The 23,592-nt window shown below is 44.2% G+C and overlaps 2 protein-coding genes across 2 annotated transcripts in view; both read right to left on the bottom strand.

The window, feature by feature from the left end:
- Window positions 1–12,711, bottom strand: part of LOC306919120 (calpain-1 catalytic subunit-like) — a 68,661-nt gene extending 55,950 nt beyond the window's left edge. The window contains exon 1 of the mRNA XM_079531956.1: window positions 12,468–12,711. The gene's annotated coding sequence lies outside the window, so the exon portion shown is untranslated. The remainder of the gene's footprint in view (window positions 1–12,467) is intronic.
- Window positions 12,712–17,614: 4,903 nt separating this feature from the next.
- LOC306919125 (C-reactive protein-like) lies at window positions 17,615–23,378 on the bottom strand (the record flags this gene model as incomplete). The annotated part of the gene is made up of 5 exons (XM_079531961.1): window positions 17,615–17,827; window positions 19,011–19,160; window positions 21,233–21,380; window positions 22,539–22,641; window positions 23,318–23,378. 5 exons carry the CDS (start codon window positions 23,376–23,378, stop codon window positions 17,615–17,617), a joined length of 675 nt encoding a protein of 224 aa, XP_079388087.1.
- Window positions 23,379–23,592: the final 214 nt, after the last annotated feature.

Below are 23,592 nucleotides of genomic sequence, written 5' to 3'. Positions count from 1 at the left end.
AGACAGGTACATGGGTATCTTAGTGAAGTATTTAGACGGGTACATGGGTATCTTAGTGAAGTATTTAGACAGGTACATGGGTATCTTAGTGAAGTATTTAGACGGGTACATGGGTATCTTAGTGAAGTATTTAGACAGGTACATGGGTATCTTAGTGAAGTATTTAGACAGGTACATGGGTATCTTAGTGAAGTATTTAGACAGGTACATGGGTGAAGTATTTAGACAGGTACATGGGTATCTTAGTGAAGTATTTAGACAGGTACATGGGTATCTTAGTGAAGTATTTAGACAGGTACATGGGTATCTTAGTGAAGTATTTAGACGGGTACATGGGTATCTTAGTGAAGTATTTAGACAGGTACATGGGTATCTTAGTGAAGTATTTAGACAGGTACATGGGCATCTTAGTGAAGTATTTAGACAGGTACATGGGTATCTTAGTGAAGTATTTAGACAGGTACATGGGTATCTTAGTGAAGTATTTAGACAGGTACATGGGTATCTTAGTGAAGTATTTAGACAGGTACATGGGTATCTTAGTGAAGTATTTAGACAGGTACATGGGTATCTTAGTGAAGTATTTAGACAGGTACATGGGTATCTTAGTGAAGTATTTAGACAGGTACATGGGTATCTTGGTGAAGTATTTAGACAGGTACATGGGTATCTTATTGAAGTATTTAGACAGGGACATGGGTATCTTGGTGAAGTATTTAGACAGGTACATGGGTATCTTGGTGAAGTATTTAGACAGGTACATGGGTATCTTAGTGAAGTATTTAGACAGGTACATGGGTATCTTAGTGAAGTATTTAGACGGGTACATGGGTATCTTAGTGAAGTATTTAGACAGGTACATGGGTATCTTAGTGAAGTATTTAGACAGGTACATGGGTATCTTAGTGAAGTATTTAGACAGGTACATGGGTGAAGTATTTAGACAGGTACATGGGTATCTTAGTGAAGTATTTAGACAGGTACATGGGTATCTTAGTGAAGTATTTAGACAGGTACATGGGTATCTTAGTGAAGTATTTAGACGGGTACATGGGTATCTTAGTGAAGTATTTAGACAGGTACATGGGTATCTTGGTGGTGTAGTGAATCTTGTGGACCAGACCCATTGCAAGATGCTGTACTCTGTCGTCAACCCTAAGCCATTCCAGCCTGTCAAAGTGGGCAGGGGTGAGGTGGATTCGGGGTGTGAGGCCAAGTAGTAGCCTGATTATCACAGACTGTAGTCATGTGATCACATTGAGTCACCAGACTGTAGTCATGTGATCACATTGAGTCACCAGACTGTAGTCATGTGATCACATTGAGTCACCAGACTGTAGTCATGTGATCACATTGAGTCACCAGACTGTAGTCATGTGATCACATTGAGTCACCAGACTGTAGTCATGTGATCACATTGAGTCACCAGACTGTAGTCATGTGATCACATTGAGTCACCAGACTGTAGTCATGTGATCACATTGAGTCACCAGACTGTAGTCATGTGATCACATTGAGTCACCAGACTGTAGTCATGTGATCACATTGAGTCACCAGACTGTAGTCATGTGATCACATTGAGTCACCAGACTGTAGTCATGTGATCACATTGAGTCACCAGACTGTAGTCATGTGATCACATTGAGTCACCAGACTGTACCACCGGTTTCTTTTAACTGCATTGTTTCTATTCTTGTTAAAGCCGTATGTAAACAGCATGTTAAATCATCATAAACTATAGAAAGAAGTGCCTCTCGGTGAACAGGTCGGTGAACAGGTCGGTGAACAGGTCGGTGAACAGGTCTCACCAGGATAGGGTTAGGGTTAGGGTTAGGGTTAGTTAAAGAAGTGCCTCTCGGTGAACAGGTCGGTGAACAGGTCGGTGAACAGGTCGGTGAACAGGTCGGTGAACAGGTCTCACCAGGATAGGAGCGTTTTTGAAAAGTGGCATTTCTTCCTCAGCCTAGTGCACAGTTTTCATGATTTGCGGCATTTTGTACAAAATGAGAGAAAATGGTATGGGTGCTGCTTTGCGGCGCGTGCGGAACAATTTGGGAGGTTAAATCCCCCAAAACCCCCGAAATGCATAGAAAACTATGTATTTGACCACAGTTATACAACACACAATCATCTATCATCCATCTATTTTATTTATTTGTTTATTTTTCTTTAGTTGTGAAAGATAACGCCATAAATCACAGAAATGAGCATGGTAATTTATATTTTATGGGCCTATCCCATTTTTCGCAACAAGGTGTCAAATCTGCCTATGACAGGTGGGTGACGTTAGCCTGGCTAATAAGCCAGACTAATATCACACAACACTGTTTCGGTCTGGCTTATTAGCCAGGCTAGGGTGACATGGCGTCTTTCTTCAGATGCTACGAGAGAAATAACTATATATAAAATGACATATATATATATATATATATAGTCTCCCGCTCTTCACTGTTTGTTCAAACTGATACAGATCAGTTTTAATAATATAATGTGGAAGCTGTGCATGTTATATAATACATTTATACTGAGCTACACCACTGGATGCTGTGCATGTTATATAATACATTTATACTGAGCTACACCACTGGACGCTGTGCATGTTATATAATACATTTATACTGAGCTACACCACTGGACGCTGTGCATGTTATATAATACATTTATACTGAGCTACACCACTGGATGCTGTGCATGTTATATAATACATTTATACTGAGCTACACCACTGGACGCTGTGCATGTTATATAATACATTTATACTGAGCTACACCACTGGACGCTGTGCATGTTATATAATACATTTATACTGAGCTACACCACTGGACGCTGTGCATGTTATATAATACATTTATACTGAGCTACACCACTGGATACTGTGCATGTTATATAATACATTTATACTGAGCTACACCACTGGATGCTGTGCATGTTATATAATACATTTATACTGAGCTACACCACTGGATGCTGTGCATGTTATATAATACATTTATACTGAGCTACACTTTACTGAAGGCACCCTAAGGTGCCCCAGCACCCACTCTGAGAAGCCCTGCCGTACAGTGTCATACAACGCCCCAAGCCGAGGTTACGTAACCTCCATAATCCCATCCGTTCTGCTTCGTGACATGATTGACATTAAATGAAGAGCTGTAATCCCACGGAGACGGTCCCCTAACCCTATCCCACGCAGGAATGAGACTCAAATGTCAAACCTGCTCCATCTTGTTCTCCTTCTGCTCAGAAGACACCCAATGAACCTCGGCCGTGAGAATCCTACGTCCTCAACATTCCCCTAAAGGGAGAAACACCTCCAAACGGCCCCTAATAACCCTAACCATAACAGTCCACTTGCCAGAATGTGAACCCAGGCATGTTGGACACCAAAGGTTTATGTTAGAAATGTTGAAGGAAACCTTATATTTTTTTAAACAAAGCAATATACTGCCTCATCAAAGTTGGTATTGTGACATTGTATATTATCAGATACTTGCATGTGTCATTATATTATCACCACTTTACCCAAATACAGCTCAAGTGGAGTTAGGTGGTTTGATCTGTCATTGATAGTTCTTATCAATGACAGAGAAAACCTCCTAACTCCACTGACAATGGATCTCCAAGCTCCAAGTTTGATTATCATGCACACACACACACACACACACACACACACACACACACACACACACACACACACACACACACACACACACACACACACACACACACACACACACACACACACACACACACACACACACACACACACACACACACTCTAAATGCAACACATTAGAGCTATGGACCAGACCACAGTAAACAGGTGTAAACACAGTACACAGGTGTAAACACAGTAAACAGGTGTAAACACAGTAAACAGGTGTAAACACAGTAAACTTGTGTTAAACGTATATTTTGGACTCACTTTGGAGTCGAGGTTTTCCCAGACATGCATTTATTTGACCACTTCCAACCTGATGCATGCATTCTGTCATTAGAGGTGGAAATATTCAGAGAATGTCAACAAAATGTTCAAAGATCTTTTTAATTAATAGTTAGGGTGGGGGGGCTGGGGGAGGGGGGGTTTGTGGTGTTTAATAGGGTGGGGTGGGGGGGGGGGGGGGCTGGGGAGGAGGGGTTTGTGTTGTTTAAAGGTTTCAACAAGTTTAAATATTTTTTATTTTTAGGGTTTATGACCTCGATTACATCCACGCAACCTGACCTTTGACCTCAGCTACACCCACGCAACCTGACCTGACCTTTGAACATTCAGTGGATTGTCTGTGCTATGGGGTTTTCTCTGTGTGTTCTGAAGCCTTTTGAGGTGCAACAAAAACACAATCTCTCAACAGTGACACCTATATGGGACTTACATCTACTGAATGATAAAAGGGTTAGGGTTAGGGTACCCTATACCCTAACCCTAACCCTATATGGGACTTACATCTACTGAATGATACAAGTTCAGGTTCTGTGGGTGCAGAAACATCCTCTCCAGAGCAACATTAGTGACTTCCTCCTGGGGGATCCCGAAAGAAAGAAAGAAAGATGTGAGTACTAGTGCCGGTCGGTGACTATAATAATCAACTTGAAGTTTTCTCTCCATTTAATTATTTTGCTCCAGGCTCTCGTTGTGTAATCTTACTGCACTTACTGTACAACATAATGAGATGGTTGACAGAAGAGGAATGGAAAACCTGCTTGTTCATGTGAAAAAAATAAAATAAAAAACCTGCTTGTTCATCTGAAGAGAAGGAAAGTAAAGCTCTTAAACTGTACACCCCCCCCCCCCCCCCCCCCCTTGGGCAAGGCAGTAGAACGTACTGTAATTATAACCCCCCCCCCCCCCCCCCCCCAAAGCCCCCACCCCCGACCCCTCCCCCGGGCCATGTCCAATCATCGCCATCTGCCCCTAACATGCAAATCTATACATTCCTATATGTTTAATCACCTCCACATGCAAATCTATACGTTCCTGTTCTATGTCTAATACCAGTGCAGATAGATAAATAACATATAGACTGGACATGGACGCAATTTGCAACACTAGATTTATTTTTATAATAGGATGAATCTAGAGTTGCAAAACCCTTCATTGACATCCTAACCCTAACCCATTGATCCAAATTGCATTTGCGAATTGCAATCTGCTTGTATTAAATTACGTTAAACTCCCCAACATTGCAGCTGTAGGGAAAGCTTGAATTATCCTCTTTCAATCTGCAAAGCGTTTGTTTCATAGACATGTTATGAGCTACTTTTCTGTGCAGGTGATTCTTTTTCTAAGTGTTGGGGTTTGGAAGCGCTCGTCGAAGTCACTGAGCGGCCCTGCGTACCACCTATTCTGAATGTGCACAGAATGCAGGAGGCAGCAGCCCGACACGTTAATTAATACGAGCGCTTCCAAACTTTAACACGTTATCACCTACAAACCCTCCTGCGCGTTCAGATCAGCCGACGCAGGGAAGGTGGAAGTACCTTCACTGGGGCGGCAGTGGCTCAGGGGTAGAGTGGCTGGATGGTAACCGCAAGTTTGCCAGTTCGAACCCGGGCTCCACCAGAGTTAGTGTCGAAGTGTCCTTGAGCAAAACACTGAACCCCTAATTGCTCCTGATATGCTGGCTGGTGCCTTGCATGGTTTCCGCTGCCATCGGTGTGTGAATGTGTGGGTGAATGTAATGCACAATCTCTGTAAAGCGCCTTGGATAAAGGCGCTATATAAATGCACCATTTACTAAAAACGCTGTGACAACGCTCCACGCGTCCTGAACTCTTCTCCCTTCTGGCTCAAAACTATGGAATGAACTTCACATTTCAGTCAGAATTGCAGCCTCACTCCCAATCTAAACTATGGAATGAACTTCCAATTACAGTCAGAACTAGAAAAAGTGCCCTTCTGGGCACAGGTCTCCACCAGGAGGATAGGAGTGTGTGTGATGTTTGGCAAAATGTTTAGGAGTGATATAAACATGTTTGTTTGTTTTTTGCAACAATTTTCTTGCAAATGCAGAGCCAGATCACTCATAGCATCTCTGAGGATAGAATTCTGGATGAGCAGGACGTGTGCAGCATTTTGTACAAAACGGGCCACTCCTGAAGACTTTGGAAGGCAATCTTAGCCAATCAGTGTAGAATCTGAGAAATCAAACAGACTCGTCTTGATCACATGACTACAGAGATCATGTATACCGATTTGCATGAGATTTGGATGAAATCTGTGCGACTAATATAAACAATGTGTTTTGCAGAAATCGGCCTCATGGTGGCGCTATAACCGGCAGATGTGGAGGGATGCAGGGAAAATGTTTTTCCATGGCCTCTAGGGAGTGCGCATACAAAGTTGTACACAGATCGATGCAGTTATAGGTAAAAACAGGAATTGCCCTGTTATAGCGCCACCATGAGGCTGGTTTGGAAAATAAATTGTGTCATGTCATCCTCAGCCTAGTGGAAATGTGCGTGTATAATTTCACGGAAATTGCACACTGTGTTTGTGATTTGTGGCATTTTGTTCGAAACGGACCAATCATGTGAGCTTAGCCAATCAGGAAGGAAGATGGTGCAGATCCGTGTTGATCACATGACTATGAGGATAGTGTATACCGAATTGTGTGATGTATGGATAAAATGTGTACGAGTAATCTACATAAATGTGTTTTGCCTAAATCGGCCTCATGGTGGCGCTATAACAGGCCGTTGAGGAATATTTGGGGCAGAGGTTCGTCGTTGGCATCCAGAGAGTGTGTGTGCAAAGTTTGGCATGGATCGGGCCAACGGTGCCGGAGATTAGCTGGTAACAGACGGACGGAAGGAAGGAAGGAAGGACGGACGGACGCACACACACACACACACGGACGGAGTGCAAAACATACTCTCTCCCCATGCCTTCGGCCTGGTGGAGACAACTACAGACTCACTCCTAGGCGGCGGTGGTGGCTCAGGGGTAGAGTGGCTGGATGGTAACCGTAAGGTTGCCAGTTCGAACCCGGGCTCCCCCAGAGTTAGTGTCGAAGTGTCCTTGAGGAAGACACTGAACCCCTAATTGCTCCTGATGTGCTAGTTGGTGCCTTGCATGGTTTCCGCTGCCATCGGTGTGTGAATGTGTGTGTGAATGGGTGAATGTAATGCACAATCTATGTAAAGCGCCTTGGATAAAGGCGCTATATAAATGCACCATTTACCATTTAAATGCAACATTTACTCCTAATCTTCCACCGTAGTCTGAAAACCCACCTCTTCAGACTCCATCTTAGCTCCATCTTACCCCTCCCCTAGCCTCGACAACCTTACAGGCGTATGCAAAGGCTCAATTTATGTAATTTAGATAGCACTTTATGTAGACATAGACTATATAGTGTTTACGCATAGTTTCATTATATAGATATTTCTATATAATGTTCTTAGCTTACGTAGCTTACGTATGATTCATGATGTGATGACTATTTCTATGTATGTGACGTATTACCATGTGTTGTTCTATTTCTATAATGTGATGTATCACCATGTGTTGTTCTACTGTATTTCTATAATGTGATGTATCACCATGTGTTGTTCTATCTCTATGTATGTGATGAATCACCATGTGTTGTTCTATTTCTATAATGTGATGTATCACCATGTGTTGTTCTATTTCTATAATGTGATGTATCACCATGTGTTGTTCTATCTCTATAATGTGATGTATCACCATGTGTTGTTCTATCTCTATGTATGTGATGAATCACCATGTGTTGTTCTATTTCTATAATGTGATGTATCACCATGTGTTGTTCTATTTCTATAATGTGATGTATCACCATGTGTTGTTCTATTTCTATAATGTGATGTATCACCATGTGTTGTTCTATCTCTATGTATGTGATGAATCACCATGTGTTGTTCTATTTCTATAATGTGATGTATCACCATGTGTTGTTCTACTGTATTTCTATAATGTGATGTATCACCATGTGTTGTTCTATTTCTATAATGTGATGTATCACCATGTGTTGTTCTATTTCTATAATGTGATGAATCACCATGTGTTGTTCTATTTCTATAATGTGATGTATCACCATGTGTTGTTCTCTCTATAATGTGATGTATCACCATGTGTTGTTCTATTTCTATAATGTGATGTATCACCATGTGTTGTTCTATTTCTATGTATGTGATGTATCACCATGTGTTGTTCTTTTTCTATGTATGTGATGTATCACCATGTGTTGTTCTATTTCTATGTATGTGATGTATCACCATGTGTTGTTCTATTTCTATGTATGTGATGTATCACCATGTGTTGTTCTATTTCTATAATGTGATGTATCACCATGTATTGTTCTTGCTTACTGTAAAACACTGGATTAAGAGCGTCTGATAAATGACTAAATTCTAAATTGATGACCATGGTTTAACTACAGAAGACAAAACATATTTTCTTGTACACTACATTTCAGAGTTAAATATTCAAGCATAGTTATGTTTCCCTTGTTATCACCCAGCATATTATATCTCAATTTCCATTCAATACACAATTTATATTATTATAAAATAGGCTATATTTATATAATATAAATTCTATAAAATATAATTTACAATTCACAATTCAGGCATTTGTCAGACACTCTTAATCCAGAGTGATTTACAGTAAGCAAGAGCAACACACATGGTAATACATCATATACTACACTACACTACACTACACTACACTACACTACACTATACATATACTATACTATACTATAACACACATGGTAATACATCATATACATATACTATACTATACTATACTATACTATACTATACTATACTATACTATACTATACTATATTTATACCAGGACAGGAAAAACTAAACCCTACTGGAATATTATACATATGGACAGTTGACAGTGTGGTATATATTAATAGTATATATTAGTAGTAGTTTGTCTATAAATACATTATGGACACAACTGCAGTGAGCTGTGATTCAAACATGACAACGCTGCCCTCCTGTGGACACATGCAGCAACTGCAGTGCAAGCTCTATACAACACACGGTTGTAATAGGCCTCACTCAGACCTTTACTGCATGTTGTGTGTTGTGTAGTGTCATGGCCGTGTAGTGTCATGGCCGCCCCAATGCATTTCCAATGGAAGTCACATGGTTTGTAGTCCACATTTTGGACTACAAGCTGTTGTATGGCTTTCGGCTGTGTTTCGACTGCGCCCCTCCCCCTCATACAACACAAATGTTGTGTCAAACCATGTGACTCCCATTAGAAATGCATTGGAGCGGCCATGACACTACACGGCCATGACACTACACAACACACAACATGCAGTAAAGGTCTGAGTGAGGCCTAAGGGTGCACTCACACGGTTAATGCAATTCTCTGTGCTCGTTGGATCAATGCTGTGTTGTGTCATGGCCGCCCAATGCATTTCCAATGGAGGTCACATGGTTTGACACAACATTGTGTTGTATGAGGGGGAGGGGCGCAGTCGAAACACAGCTGAAAGCCATACAACAGACCCCTCCCCCTATGTTGTGTCAAACCATGTGACCTCCATTGGAAATGCATTGGGCGGCCATGATACTACACAGCATTGATCCAACGAGCACAGAGAATTGCATTAACCGTGTGAGTGCACCCTAAGGCCTCACTCAGACCTTTACTGCATTGCTGTATGCTTGTTGGATGAATGTTGTGTAGTGTCATGGCCGCCCCAATGCATTTCCAATGGGAGTCACATGGTTTGACACAACATTTGTGTTGTATGAGGGGGAGGGGCGTAGTCGAAACACAGCCAAAAGCCATACAACAGCTTGTAGTCCAAAATGTGGACTACAAACCATGTGACTTCCATTGGAAATGCATTGGGGCGGCCATGACACTACACAACATTCATCCAACAAGCATACAGCAGTAAAGGTCTGAGTGAGGCCTAAGGCTGAGCTCACACGGTTAATGCAGTGATTTTTGTTGTGAGTGTCATGGCCGCCCCCAATGCATTTCCAATGGAGGTCACATGGTCTGTTGTATGGCTTTCAGCTGTGTTTCGACTGCGCCCCTCCCCCTCACACAACACAATGTTGTGTCAAACCATGTGACTCCCATTGGAAATGCATTGGGGCGGCCATGACACTACCCAACGAGCAATGTTCCCCCTAAGGTGCGCCCGTGCGCGCGCGCGCACACATGGCCAAATGCTCCCGCGCACAACTGAAATCTGTCGCGCACAGACACTTTATTTCTATTTACTTTACAGTTTATTTAGATTACACAGGCGAGGCGACAGACAGGTCTCCTCCCCTCCTTTTTTGACTCTTTGGTCTCCTCTCCTCTCCTGTGTATGACTGCGCCGTCTGCACGGCGAGTGGGGACCTTAGAGGTGGAGACGTAACAGCAGGAGCAGGCAGCACTGCTGTCAGTGTTAATGAAACCAGATAAGATTGCGTTGCCTTGGACCCGTGCGTTGATGGTACATTTAGATTTAAAAGGCGAACGGATGGAAGTGTGGATAAAAGAACGGCTGTGCGCAACAACAACGAGAGGGGGACTAACGTTAGCTTCGCATTAGCTGGTTAGCTAACGTGGTTATCACTACAGCACAACAAGCCCCCAGTCCGGTGTGCTTGTGAATGAAACATGTGGAAGCTAACGTTAATCTCTAGCGGTCTAGCCCCATATGGAACCTCTCTCTGTAATTCTCAAATCTGTTAATACATCTTTCTTCAATCAATCAATCCCTCTGCTATGTAGCTTATATAATAATAGCCCATAGCTGGCGTAGTAGGGGCCATAAGGGGCTGCTGACGTTCGACAATCTGAGAAAATAGGAGTTAAAAAACACCAACAAACTCGTCTTAGTGTGTGTGTGTGTCAATAAAGTTTTTACGTTTTCTCATGCCCCCCATGTAATGCACAATTGAGTATTCATATACCAGTCGTTCTCAACCTGTGGGTCCCCACGTGATTTGGGGGTGGGGGGGAGGACCCCAGGGCCAGATGACAGTGAAGTGACAATTTAAGGACTTTTAAGACTTCTATAATACCTCAAAGGCTCTAAAAGAAAAATACCATTACTGCATGAAAAGTAATCAGCAAACCATGCTATAAAACTGGTCAAACATTGGCCAGATTATTAAATAATAAAGAAAGAGGCAACAATTGTGAAAATAGCCGATCTACAAGTTCACAACGAGTTTGTAGATCGTCTATTTTCACAATATTTATCTGTGGAACCATTCTGTTGCTTGTCTGGGTGGGGGGTCCCCAGTTCAAATATGATTACTTTGGGGGGTCACAGCCTGAAAAGGTTGAGAACCTGCACTGATATAGACTAACAGAATATTTCTAAAATTGCTAGCCTACCACCTTGATATAAAATAAAAATCACACCTGTGTGAACTGAGTGGAGGTCTTATATAGCCTGATCAGCTGTGGTCTGACGTAATGTCAATGACCATAGTAACCATTCTCATTTTTTTGGGTCCCACGTACAGGTACACATACATAGACACATACATACAGACAAAGCTGGTTATTGGAGTGGTTTGCACCACTCAAAAATGTAACTTGCGTAACCTTATGTAACTATTCATTGATTCACTCGTATACCAAAATCCATTTGGAAAAAAGAAAGAATTCACACCTGTGTGAAGTGAGGGGCGCTCACTTCTCATTATCTAACGTTGGGATAGTTGGTGTCAAGGTGATGTATGATTGCTCAGTAGTTGCTGATGTCTGCTCAGGAGGTTTGAGTGTTTGCTCAGACCGAAAACAAATTAGAGGGAACATTGCCAACGAGCATAGAGCATTGCATTAACCGTGTGAGCTCAGCCTACTATACAGTAGCCTAGTGTATACTGTCATGTGGAAACACCACCGCATCACTCCAACAACACAATACATCCATGCTGAGCATCTCCACGGCGAGAGGAAAGGGAAGAAGAAAAAAGACTATATGCTCCAACCATTCATTAACCAACAACAAGTTGAGCATATTTAGGCCTACTGATGGTATGTATTTATAGGCCTATATCTTTGTTGTGTAGGCCTATTAGGAAAAGGAACAAAGCTAGTATGCACCAACACCACCACCACCAACAACAACAAATATAGTAGAGCATTAGGCCTAGTATGAGTCTGTTTACTCTGTTATGTTGTTATCTCCACGGCGGGAGGAAAGGGAACAAAGCTATGCACCACCGTACCATTCACCAACAACAACAAAGTTGAGCATTAAGTTATTATTTACAGTGTCTTTATGTCGGGAGGAACTTCACCGCCAAGCATTCTCCAGACCATGGAACTGTCCATGTGTTGTTATTGTCTGACTGAGGAAGTTGGAACTTCCAACTTCCTCAGTCAGACAATAACAACACATTATGATAATGCGTTTTGCTACTGCATTATTATCTAAAATATAACAGACCTCATTAGGGCTATCTATATATGGATCAGAGCTAACTTAGGTGTTTCATTGATTTATTTCACTCACCATTATTAGAGCTGAAGTCGTGGAACTTCCTTAGTGTCCTTCCATCCATTCACTTCTGCATTTATTGGTTAATTAGCCTAAGCTCTGCTACCTGCCCCGGCTCCACACCGGCTGTGGAAGCCCGGCTCCACCGGTCTGTCACCGGCTGTGGAAGCCCGGCTCCACCGCTCTGTCACCGGCTGTGGAAGCCCGGCTCCACCGCTCTGTCACCGGCTGTGGAAGCCCGGCTCCACCGCTCTGTCACCGGCTGTGGAAGCCCGGCTCCACCGCTCTGTCACCGGCTGTGGAAGCCCGGCTCCACCGCTCTGTCACCGGCTGTGGAAGCCCTGCTCCACCGCTCTGTCACCGGCTGTGGAAGCCCTGCTCCACCGCTCTGTCACCGGCTGTGGAAGCCCTGCTCCACCGCTCTGTCACCGGCTGTGGAAGCCCTGCTCCACCGCTCTGTCTGAGACGTGGTGGTGGTTTCATAGTCCTGGTCCACTGCTTACTGTTTATAGCGAGTCTCTGGACCAGGGCAGTGGTTTGATTGATTTATTGAAATATTTAATAACAGTTTGCAGAAATACAGTAAGTTTCACTATCATTGTCTTGTTTGTCATCAATGTTTGCGGCGTTTTGGTTTGAAGTTTGAACTGACCAGGAAATATCCATGATTTTACCGGTTTGGTTTTCCTTCTGAAAAGATTTAAATTGACGCACCGCCCATGGCAACCACACGCGGCTGATGACGTAGCGTTGAGCTGCATCAAAACAAATCCGACTCGGTGTACTTTTTATTATTGCATTTTTATTAAACTATGAATTCGATTTGAAAATGTATATATTTATTATAATCTCAAAGAACATATTATTGTGTATTTAAAACCTTTGTAAAGCATTACAATAATGGTGGTCGTCTCTAAATGTTCTGATGAATTGAAAAAGGTGGACCGCACTGGACCCTAGCTGTCCAGTGCTATAAATAAAACCTACTGTAGGCCTACTAGTTTGTGATAATCAATCAATTTATAGACAAACTGTTTGTCTATAAATTGATTGATTGAAGTATTTATTAACAGTATGCAGCATACCGGTAGGTACATAATTTCAAGCACAACTCAATACAAAGACTGTTAACTGTGGACGACACCATAAATAAAGCATTACACTTGTTTACAATATGGTCCACCATTTTCAATTCATCATAACATTTAGAGATGTACAAATATACATTTCTATAGGCCTATAGCCAAAAACAGGAAATCATCATAAAGGAGGTAAAAGGGGGGGGGGGGCATATACAGTGAGGGGGAAAGGGGTGTACTATTATAGTACTATATCTATAAATAAATATGGACACATGACAGTGGTATCTTAGTATTATTAATGGACAGATGAGTGTGGTAGCAGATCTACAGATCTAGACCCTAGATCTGCGACCTTTCAAGTTGAAGTCTGAAAAGAAACATTTTTGAGTTGTGCTGTGATTCAATGACACAACGCTGCCCTCCTGTGGACACATGCAGCAACTGCAGTGCAAGCTATAGCCTACAACACACGGTTGTATTACAGTGGTGGGAAAAGTACTCCAATGTATTACTTTAAGGAAAAGTATCAATACTTTCCCCTCCCTAACATGTTGATTGATTGATTGATTGATTGATTGATTAGAATGGGTACATTTCAAACGAAAGCACAAGTCAATACTAAAGCTGTTACTTTGTGGAGCAGGGACGAATAGTTTTCATAATCCTCAAGGGGGCCCGTGCCGCCCCGCCTCCCCGTGCCGCCCCGCTAGTCGTGTCTGACTCGGCAGGTTCTGTCTCACTCACTCTCTCCAACAGACATCCTCAGCCACGCTCCAAAAGTGGCATCACCTGTCACTCATTAGTAGTCTAATCACTCTGTGAGGAGTGCATAGGCTTTTCCTTTTCTCCATAACGGACTTTTTCTCTTCTAAACCCCTTGTTTCTTTTCCCTGTGACGGTCACTCTGCAATAAGGTGAAACAGAACACAAAGATGAGTAGCCTATTTATTTTTTAACACGCAGCACCCCTCTCCCTCTCTCTCTCTCCCTCTCTCTCGTGTGCGCAATGTCTGTGACTGTGAGACTGTGACACAGACGCGGTCAATAATATATAGCATAAATAATAGGCCAAATATAACTATATTTATACTATTTATACTATAATCAATGCCTGATGATCTGCATGTGTAGCCTACAAGGGACAGGCAACGCGGTCCACCACCCCCCGCCCCGGACAGTGAGGAAAACAGAGAGCAGCGCGATTGTATACACGGGGCGGCGGTGGCTCAGGGGTAGAGTTTCCGGATGGTAACCGCAAGGTCGCCAGTTCGAACCCGGGCTCCCCCAGAGTTAGTGTCGAAGTGTCCTTGAGCAAGACACTGAACCCCTAATTGCTCCTGATGTGCTGGTTGGTACCTTGCATGGTTACTGCCGCCATCAGTGTATGAATGGGTGAATGTAATGCACAATCTATGTAAAGCGCCTTGGATAAAGGCGCTATATAAATGCACCATTTACCATTTATTTACACAGTCAATGCAAGACGAGAACTAGAAATCCCCTAAAATCATCAAGGGGGCTCGAGCCCCGCAGCCCCCACGTAGTCGTCGTCACTGTTGTGGAGGAAAGCTCTAGTCTTGATTACACTCATATTTTCAGACATCATAGCTTAGTTTTAATTTAGTTTTTTGTCAGAAAAAGGTTTTTGTTAAAAAAAAATGAACATTGCTAAATACACCAATGAGCAACAATCCCATTCCATGTGATGTACACAATGTGAAAGACACCTTTTTATGGTTTTTCAGATTTTAATAGACGTTCAGCACAATCAGAAAACAGAATTAAGACCATTTAGATGTTACACGTGTATAGTTGAGAATCAGAAAACAATGAAGACATTTAGTTTATACACGTTTAGAGTTGAGAATCACTGAACAGAATGAAGACTATTTAGTTTATACATGATTATAGTTGAGAATTAGAGAATATAATGAAGACCATTTGCTTCTAAACGTTTGGATTCATCTACACTCTAAAAACAAATGGTGCTAAATAGCACCAACAAATGGTCCTTTGGCTCATAATCACATACGGGAAACTGGTGTTTTTTTACCTTCTTAAAGGTGTTTTATTTACCTTCTTAACGGGGGCTTGGGCCTTCATTTACCTTCTTAACGGGGGCTTGGCCTTCATTTACCTTCTTAACGGGGGCTTGGGCCTTCATTTACCTTCTTAACGGGGGCTTGGCCTTCATTTACCTTCTTAACGGGGGCTGGGCCTTCATTTACCTTCTTAACGGGGGCTGGGCCTTCATTTACCTTCTTAACGGGGGCTTGGGCCTTCATTTACCTTCTTAACGGGGGCTTGGGCCTTCATTTACCTTCTTAACGGGGGCTTGGGCCTTCATTTACCTTCTTAACGGGGGCTTGGGCCTTCATTTACCTTCTTAACGGGGGCTGGGCCTTCATTTACCTTCTTAACGGGGGCTGGGCCTTCATTTACCTTCTTAACGGGGGCTGGGCCTTCATTTACCTTCTTAACGGGGGCTTGGGCCTTCATTTACCTTCTTAACGGGGGCTGGGCCTTCATTTACCTTCTTAACGGGGGCTTGGGCCTTCATTTACCTTCTTAACGGGGGCTTGGGCCTTCATTTTGGAAAAGTTGGAACACAAACAAAAGCTGGCTGTGTGTGTAAAATAAAAAAGGCACTTGGACAATTAAAAAGGCATAGTTGGAATTACCCGCTTGGCCCGTTGAAACCAACCAACCCGCTTGGCCCGTTGAAACCAACCAACCCGCTTGGCCCGTTGAAACCAACCAACCCGCTTGGGGCCCGTTGAAACCAACCAACCCGCTTGGCCCGTTGAAACCAACCAACCCGCTTGGCCCGTTGAAACCAACCAACCCGCTTGGCCCGTTGAAACCAACCAACCCGCTTGGCCCGTTGAAACCAACCAACCCGCTTGGGGCCCGTTGAAACCAACCAACCCGCTTGGCCCGTTGAAACCAACCAACCCGCTTGGCCCGTTGAAACCAACCAACCCGCTTGGGGCCCGTTGAAACCAACCAACCCGCTTGGCCCGTTGAAACCAACCAACCCGCTTGGCCCGTTGAAACCAACCAACCCGCTTGGGGCCCGTTGAAACCAACCAACCCGCTTGGCCCGTTGAAACCAACCAACCCGCTTGGCCCGTTGAAACCAACCAACCCGCTTGGGGCCCGTTGAAACCAACCAACCCGCTTGGCCCGTTGAAACCAACCAACCCGCTTGGCCCGTTGAAACCAACCAACCCGCTTGGGGCCCGTTGAAACCAACCAACCCGCTTGGCCCGTTGAAACCAACCAACCCGCTTGGCCCGTTGAAACCAACCAACCCGCTTGGGGCCCGTTGAAACCAACCAACCCGCTTGGCCCGTTGAAACCAACCAACCCGCTTGGCCCGTTGAAACCAAACAACCCGCTTAGCACACACACACACGCACACACACACACACACACACACACACACACACACACACACACACACACACACACACACACACACACACACACACACACACACACACACACACACACACACACACACCTTTTGTTTGTCGTCCAAATTATACAAAATTAGGGGAATTGTGAAAAAATGAGGGACAAAAGAAAACATGACATTTGTTATAATAGCACCTTAGACTACTGGAGGTCTAGACGAATCACAGAGGGAGGCGTGTCCTGGGAGCAGCCGTAGCCGAGGTGTCACATTAAGCCCCCCCATTTGAACTGGGGACCACCCAAATTAATAATCATAGTTGAACTGGGGACCCCCAATAATAATGTGAACTGGGGACCCCCAATAATAATGTGAACTGGGGACCCCCAATAATAATGTGAACTGGGTGTGCGTGCGTAACCTGACTCCGCCAGATGGGGCAGCAGAGAGTACACTGGGTTCCCCCCTTCTGCTCCCATCTGGGAACTCTCAGGCAGACTTGATGCCCGGCCACAAAACGGCCTGGCCAATCAGCAGCAGCTAGAGGCGGGATAGCTGCTGCTGATTGGCCAGGCCGTTTTGTGGCCGGGCATCAAGTGCGTGCGTGCGTGCGTGCGTGCGTGCGTGCGTGCGTGCGTGCGTGCGTGCGTGCGTGCGTGCGCTCAGTAAATGCATCCGATGTCCTCCAGCACCACCTTGCCCACCGCGTCGAACTCCAGCGCTCTCCAGTTGACGACGTTTCCGGGCGTGAAGTGACGGTTGATCATGTAGCGCTGGATCTCACAGGACGGCAGGACGTAGTCCCACATGTGGACCTCTGACATCATCCCCACGAAGGACTGGGACGTCTCGAAGCCTCCGCGAGAAGTCTGCCACTGTGGAGGAGAAACCATGCAGTTGTTTTATTAACTGTGGAGGAGAAACCATGCAGTTGTTTTATTAACTGTGGAGGAGAAACCATGCAGTTGTTTTATTAACTGTGGAGGAGAAACCATGCAGTTGTTTTATTAACCCTAGAACACCTAGAAATATGCTTGTAGTTCTGCTAAATGGTTTGTTTTATCTGCTGACCAACACCCAGAGGCTTTTGCATCTCTTTGATATGATATCCTGTCAAAGCTGTGTTATATCGTTACTCACTAGTCTTTTGTATGTGTATATTTATATACACTGAGGATACGTCCCAGGCGCATCCATGCGATGTATTTTAGTTATAGTTCTTCTATTTATAGTGACTCATAGGAATAGACTATGTGACAACAACCAGGTATAGTCTGGTGACTACCGGAGAGACGGGTGACAGCCGGAATGTAGACGGCACCCCGGGAGCAGTATGGGTTAGCGCCCCAGCCTGTGTCCTCCGTGAGGAGGTGAGCAGTATGGGTTGGCAACCCAGCCTGTGTCCTCCGAGGAGGAAGCACCATTGCCCTGCAGCAAGTCGGGACTTGATCACCCCGGCTGGGTCACCTGAGCGAGGGGTATGATGTTGGAAGACCCGAAACCCTGATACGTCCCAGGTGCATCCATGAGATGTATGTTTAGTTATTATCGGTTATTAGTATTGCTATCGGTCTGGAGAAGCAGAACGATGTCTCCATGACGATGACCTCTGACCTCTACCATCTATCATGACAGGTAGAGGTCAGATTAGAGGTCCTAGCATGATGATCGGGGACCCCTCCTCCTACCTGTCCCATCATAATGATCGGGGACCCCTCCTCCTACCTGTCCTATCATAATGATCAGGGGCCCCTCCTCCTACCTGTCCTATCATAATGATCGGGGACCCCTCCTCCTACCTGTCCTATCATAATGATCGGGGACCCCTCCCCCTACCTGTCCTATCATAATGATCGGGGACCCCTCCTCCTACCTGTCCTATCATGATGATCGGGGACCCCTCCTCCTACCTGTCCTATCATAATGATCGGGGACCCCTCCTCCTACCTGTCCTATCATAATGATCGGGGACCCCTCCTCCTACCTGTCCTATCATAATGATCGGGGACCCCTCCTCCTACCTGTCCTATCATAATGATCGGGGACCCCTCCTCCTACCTGTCCTATCATAATGATCGGGGACCCCTTGAGGACCTCCTCGGGTCGGATCAGCTTGCGCGTGGTGGGCTGCCCGTCCACCCACATCTGAGCCAGGCCGTTCTTGGAGTCCCAGGTGGCGCAGAGGTGGTTCCAGCTGTTCATCTTGTACTGGTGGCCAAGAAGTAGAGGTTAGAGGTCAGAGGTCAGAGGTGGTTCCAGCTGTTCATCTTGTACTGGTGGCCAAGAAGTAGAGGTTAGAGGTCAGAGGTCAGAGGTGGTTCCAGCTGTTCATCTTGTACTGGTGGCCAGAGAAGTATAGCCTGGCTAATAAGCCAGACCGAATCAGCCTGCCGGCGGATTACGGTCTGGAGAGGCTCAATTGTACGCCCATTTCCTACACCAGAGAACTGGTGTGGCCAATCGGGACACGGTATGCAATATGGGCGGGCTTTGGTACAGTGACGTTCAATGCTTGAGACCTTTGACTGACAGTAGCTCTGACCAATTGCGTCAAAGAGAAAATGTTTGAACCCGCCCCCCGGGAAACAAGATCCATGCACAGCATCTCCAGACTCAAATACCACACGACAGTGTGATTTGAGTCTGGCTTATTAGCCAGGCTAAGAGAAGTAGAGGTTAGGGTCAGAGGTCAGAGGTCAGAAGTAGAAGTAGAGGTAATTTACAATGTATTTATCAGACGCTCTTAATCCAGAGAGATTTACATTAAGCTTTTGATGAATTGAACAAGGTGGACCCTCAATCAATCAACCAATCAAAAAGCAAGAACAACACATGGTGATACATCACATACTGTACATGAAGAAGGTTATCATAAATCATATGTAAGCTAAGAACCTAACAGTGGAATATCTATATAATGAAACTATGCATATATACTATTGCTATGTCTACATAAAATGCTATCTAAGTTACATAATATACAGCAAGTGCTACGGGCCAAGATGTAGTCTGAAGAGGTGGGCTTTCAGACTACGGCGGAAGATCGGGAGTGAGTCTGTAGTTCTGACTGCAATGGGGAGTTCATTCCATAGTTTAGATTGGGAGTGAGTCTGCAGTTCTGACTGCAATAGGAAGTTCATTCCATAGTTTAGATTGGGAGTGAGTCTGTAGTTCTGACTGCAATAGGGAGTTCATTCCATAGTTTAGATTGGGAGTGAGTCTGCAGTTCTGACTGCAATAGGGAGTTCATTCCATAGTTTAGATTGGGAGTGAGTCTGCAGTTCTGACTGCAATAGGGAGTTCATTCCATAGTTTAGATTGGGAGTGAGTCTGTAGTTCTGACTGCAATAGGAAGTTCATTCCATAGTTTAGATTGGGAGTGAGTCTGTAGTTCTGACTGCAATAGGGAGTTCATTCCATAGTTTAGATTGGGAGTGAGTCTGCAGTTCTGACTGCAATAGGGAGTTCATTCCATAGTTTAGATTGGGAGTGAGTCTGCAGTTCTGACTGCAATAGGGAGTTCATTCCATAGTTTAGATTGGGAGTGAGTCTGTAGTTCTGACTGCAATAGGGAGTTCATTCCATAGTTTAGATTGGGAGTGCGTCTGTAGTTCTGACTGCAATAGGGAGTTCATTCCATAGTTTAGATTGGGAGTGAGTCTGCAGTTCTGACTGTAATGGAAAGTTCATTCCACAGTTTTGGAGCCAGAAGGGAGAAGAGTTTTCGACGTGTGGAGCGTTGTCCAAGCATGGATAGAACATGGAGAGAACATGGAGAGAACATGAAGGACGTGGACAACATGGAGAGAACATGGACAACATGGAGAGAACATGGATAGAACATGGATAGAACATGGAGAGAACATGGAGAGAACATGGACAACATGGATAGAACATGGAGAGAACATGGAGAGAACATGGAGAACATGGCTAGAACATGGAGACAACATGAAGGGAGAAGAGTTTTCGACGTGTGGAGCGTTGTCCAAGCATGGATAGAACATGGAGAGAACATGGAGAGAACATGAAGGACGTGGACAACATGGAGAGAACATGGAGAGAACATGGAGAGAACATGGAGAGAACATGGACAGAACATGGAGAGAACATGGACAACATGGAGAGAACATGGATAGAACATGGAGAGAACATGGACAGAACATGGAGAGAACATGGACAACATGGAGAGAACATGGAGAGAACATGTAGAGAACATGGAGAGAACATGGAGAACATGGCTAGAACATGGAGACAACATGAAGGACATGGAGAACATGTACCTGGTGGCCAGAGAAGTAGAGGTAGTAGGAGGCCACGTGGAGGTAGAAGCTGTCTGTGCTGGAGATCTTGAAGATGGCGAAGGCGTGGTTGTTGGCCGGGTTGGTCATGGAGAACAGCACGTGGGCCCTCTGGAGGTCCGTGAAGGACCTGGAGCATGGAGAACATGGAGAGAACATGGAGAGGACATGGAGAACATGGAGAGAACATGGAGAGAACATGGAGAGGACATGGAGAACATGGAGAGAACATGGAGAGAGCATGGAGAACATGGAGAACATGGAGAGAACATGGAGAGAACATGGAGAACATGGAGAACATGGAGAGAACATGGAGAGAACATGGGGAACATGGAGAGAACATGGAGAGAACATGGAGAACACGGAGAGAATATGGAGAACATGGAGAGAACATGGAGAGAACATGGAGAGAACATGGAGAACATGGAGAGAACATGGAGAACATGGAGAACATGGAGAGAACATGGAGAGAACATGGAGAGAACATGGAGAACATCACTGATATAACGATGACATTCAACTGTTTCTATCCTACCCCCCCTCTCTGCTAGTCAGGTGAAAGAGTGCATCACTGCACGCCTGGCTGACATCTTGTCTTCTCACCACCTCAAGCCTGGCTGACATCTCACTGTGGATGTCTTCTCACCACCTCAAGCCTGGCTGACATCTCACTGTGGATGTCTTCTCACCACCTCAAGCCTGGCTGACATTTCACTGTGGATGTCTTCTCACCACCTCAAGCCTGGCTGACATCTCACTGTGGATGTCTTCTCACCACCTCAAGCCTGGCTGACATCTCACAGTGGAATGAGTGGATGTCTTCTAACCACCTCAAACTGAACCCAGACAAGACTGATCTTCTCTTCTTCCCAGATAAATCCTGCCCCATGTGGGAGATAACTATTTCCATAGACAACAGTCAGTGTAAGATATTGTTTCAGACACACAGTGTAATCTATAGATTACTTACTTCAGACACAGTGTAATCTATGGATTACTTACTTCAGACACAGTGTAATCTATGGATTATTTACTTCAGACAGTGTAATCTATGGATTACTTACTTCAGACACAGTGTAATCTATGGATTACTTACTTCAGACACAGTGTAATCTATGGATTATTTACTTCAGACACAGTGTAATCTATGGATTACTTACTTCAGACACAGTGTAATCTATGGATTACTTACTTCAGACACAGTGTAATCTATGGATTATTTACTTCAGACACAGTGTAATCTATGGATTACTTACTTCAGACACAGTGTAATCTATGGATTACTTACTTCAGACAGACAGTGACAGCTTTGAAGGTGTCGTAGGTCGTGTTCAGTTTGACGTGAGCGATGTTGGTCTGGTCTGGGAACGTGAACATCTTATCTGTGAGGTCTGTGAGATCACAATGTGGTATTAAATACTGTAAACATCTTATCTGTGAGGTCTGAACACAATGTAATCTGTAATCACTGTAATTTTAATCACTAATCTGTAATCACTGTAATCTGTAATCACAATGTAATCTGTAATCACAATGTAATCTGTAATCACAATGTAATCTGTAATCACAATGTAATCTGTAATCACACTGTAATCTGGGAACGTGAACATTTTATCTGTGAGGTGAGATCACACCTGGATAGAGTACAGTATACCTTGAGTAACCAATCACAGCTCTGATAGAACCATGAACCAATCACAGCTGATAGAACCATGAACCAATGGTAAATGGTAAATGGTGCATTTATATAGCGCCTTTATCCAAGGCGCTTTACATAGATTGTGCATTACATTCACCCATTCACACACACATTCATACACAGATTGCGGCAGAAGCCATGCAAGGTACCAACCAGCACATCGGGAGCAGTTTGGGGTTCAGTGTCTTGCCCAAGGACACTTCGACATGTAGCCAGGAGGAGCCGGGATTCGAACCGCCGACCCATGGATCATTGGACGACCTGCTCTACCTCTTGAGCCACAGCCGCCCCAATCACAGCTGATAGAACCTTGAACCAATCACAGCTCTGATAGAACCATGAACCAATCACAGGATAGAGTATGATACCTTGAGGAAAAGCAGCGCACAGCGGCAGCACCAGGAACACCAGGAACACCAGCATGGACATCTGGGGACAGAAACACACATTTATATATATATATAGATATATATATAGATATATATATACATGGACATCTGGGGACAGAAACACACATTTATATATATATATACATGGACATCTGGGGACAGAAACACACATTTATATATATATATAGATATATATACATGGACATCTGGGGACAGAAACACACATTTATATATATATAGATATATATATAGAT

Source organism: Electrona antarctica (genome assembly GCF_951216825.1).
Source record: "Electrona antarctica genome assembly, contig: scaffold_57, whole genome shotgun sequence".
Taxonomy (NCBI): Eukaryota; Metazoa; Chordata; class Actinopteri; order Myctophiformes; family Myctophidae; genus Electrona; species Electrona antarctica.
Note: the sequence above shows the minus strand (reverse complement) of the source record. Positions and strands in the feature narration are given on the sequence as shown.